The sequence below is a fragment of the Pyxicephalus adspersus genome, chromosome 5, assembly GCF_032062135.1.
Source record: "Pyxicephalus adspersus chromosome 5, UCB_Pads_2.0, whole genome shotgun sequence".
Classification (NCBI taxonomy): Eukaryota; Metazoa; Chordata; class Amphibia; order Anura; family Pyxicephalidae; genus Pyxicephalus; species Pyxicephalus adspersus.
The window spans coordinates 1,570,939-1,573,316 of NC_092862.1; the positions used below are offsets into that span (position 1 = coordinate 1,570,939).

The 2,378-nt window shown below is 39.8% G+C and overlaps 1 protein-coding gene across 1 annotated transcript; it reads left to right on the forward strand.

Annotated features, from left to right (window-relative positions):
• Positions 1-314: 314 nt before the first annotated feature.
• Positions 315-2,038, forward strand: LOC140331929 (lymphocyte antigen 6E-like). Its single transcript, XM_072413258.1, has 3 exons — positions 315-396; positions 1,339-1,458; positions 1,799-2,038. The coding sequence occupies exons 1-3, from the start codon at positions 345-347 to the stop codon at positions 2,005-2,007; spliced, it is 381 nt and encodes a 126-aa protein (XP_072269359.1). The 5' UTR covers positions 315-344; the 3' UTR covers positions 2,008-2,038.
• The last annotated feature ends 340 nt before the right edge of the window (positions 2,039-2,378 follow it).

Below are 2,378 nucleotides of genomic sequence, written 5' to 3' on the forward strand. Positions count from 1 at the left end.
ATGTGCCCCCCATATAAAAAATCCAGTCACATGGGATACCTAATCATTTCTAGGAAACCTCAGAGTAACAAGAACTATTCACCTTTGTTCTTTATATGTCTGTATTTTCCAGGTAACAAAGCGTGACAACTGATATGAGTATTACCTAACTGAATGTTGTGTGAAAGGACCAGCAAGCTTTAGATGACCTGCATATTGTTTATTAGCTATACATAAAGAGATGTTTGTATAGGGGAGGCCAACGTGCACACAAGTTTTCATGGTGACAGATGTGAACAAACACATGGAGATGTATATATTGAGAAGCAAAGCCCGTGGAATTCACACACCTCCTCTAGCTCACAATGGCAGCATACACAAGCATCCTTCTGCTGGCCGCTCTCTGCATAGGGACAGGTAAGTGGCCACCACCTGTTCAGTATTTTCCCTCATTTTCATTTTCTGTGGGGTTCATTGGCTATTTTGGGTTAATATTGAAGAGTAAGGCTGTTCTATGTCTTGGGGATATATTGGTGAAACTGCTGTGTTGAGGCCCTGGGTTTGTACACCTACCATGTCCATTGAGAGATATTCCCACTATCCTAACCTCAGTTCCAGGTCTGCTGTGCCCATTATGAAGAGTTCCCACCATCCCTACTATTCCTATTAGATTGTGTCGGACCACTACAGCCATTGGCACTGTTATCATCTCAGTAAGTTAGACTGGGATTGTCATCGGGAAGCTTAGAACACATCAGCATTTCTTGTATCATTTTATTAATAATTAGGCAGATTAATCCATAGCAGAGCTGTATAGGAAAGCTGTTTTGGCTGCTGCACAGAGCAGTGACACTCTCTTTGTTTCCCCTGCATATGTTCAGATCACGTGACCAAATATTGGGGATGCAGAATGAACCCCTTTAATACAAGTGCTGGCTAAACTTGAAACTTTGGCTGAGGTTTTTATTATTATATTATACAGTATTATATGTTTTTATGTGGTCAGAGCTGCGATAGAGGCTCAGCAAGGAAAATTGCATACAACTCATTCTTTATAATGGGTTCACCTTATGCTTCCAACCTTTTTCATAACCCCACAAAAGTACATATTTACTTCAGTGGGTCTATCAGTGCATCCAGACTTGAATGCCACTTGTGCTGGGCATCCAAATTGGCAGCTTCCAGATTTAATACAAGCAAGATGTAATACTAAATTTATCAGAGACAAAGAAATATAGGTATAACTTTTAACCAATTATATTGGTGAAGGCAGTGGGATGATTGATAAGTGTTCTGTATATTTATGTGGATCTGCTTTTAATGGAAGGTGGAGTCACACTTTAAATTGTTTTGTTTCAGCCTATTCCCTCCAATGTTACACATGCCTTGGTGAAAGCAGCAACAACAACTGCAAAACGCCGACTAACTGCTCATCTGGGTACAACTACTGTCAGACGGATGTGTCAACTGCTTCAGCTGGTAAGAAATCATGATTGTGCAATGCAGGGAGCTTGAGCCCAATGGATTATACACTGTGGGCATTCAGAGAAAAAGTATTAGTATAAATGTCTCACTTTAATGCAAAGCTTTAACAAACCGTATGTCAAATTATTCAGTAGATCCAAAAATACAAAGTCATATCATTGCATGTGAATGTTGACTACAGCCCTATTGGTTCAGCCTCTTCATTATACATGCTGAGGCAACCCATTACATTAAGGACCGGTACAGATGGGCTTTTGTTCCATATAGAACTGCTTCTCTACCCATACAAGTCTATAATAATATAAACACAGCTAAAGTTTGTCTGTTTTTGTAGTTGGAATAACTGTAACCTCCATCACCAAGCAGTGTGCACTCAGCTGCACGGCAACCAACACCAACATCTACGTGGGCTCAGTCTCCACATCTTGCTGCAGCACTGACCTGTGCAACACTAGTGGAGCCAACAGCATCAAGTCCAGCTTTTCCGCCATCTTCCTGCTGCTGGGAACTATTGTTATGCTCATCAGTGGCTCTCTTCTCTAATCCATGATGTGAGATAACAGATTGTCCATTCTGTGCCAATAAATACCATGTAATATAAAATCCTGGCAAGGTGAACTTGTTTCTTATGGTGTCTGAAGTCCTGAACAACTAATATTAAGAATCTATATGGTGTTATATGACACGTTGTGAATAGGTATCAATGTGCCACTTCTTGCTTTCACTTTGTACTATATTTATTATATAACACAAAAAAGACTTTGTTTTTAGGGGGTGGGGGGTTTTTAAGCCTTATTTGAAATTAACAAAACTTCACTGAACTTAGCAGTGAATACATCTATAGTAAATGGTAAAGGGAGGCAACTCTGCATTTAAACTGCCAATTTTGGTTACAAAAAGGAAAAACTATTGGT

Bases quoted from the DNA above. Each gene is read 5' to 3' on its own strand.
- LOC140331929 (XM_072413258.1), top strand. From the start codon at position 345: ATGGCAGCATACACAAGCATCCTTCTGCTGGCCGCTCTCTGCATAGGG. The intron at 397-1,338 runs GTAAGTGGCCAC...GTTTTGTTTCAG, and splicing joins CGCTCTCTGCATAGGGACAG to CCTATTCCCTCCAATGTTAC. The intron at 1,459-1,798 runs GTAAGAAATCAT...CTGTTTTTGTAG, and splicing joins TGTGTCAACTGCTTCAGCTG to TTGGAATAACTGTAACCTCC.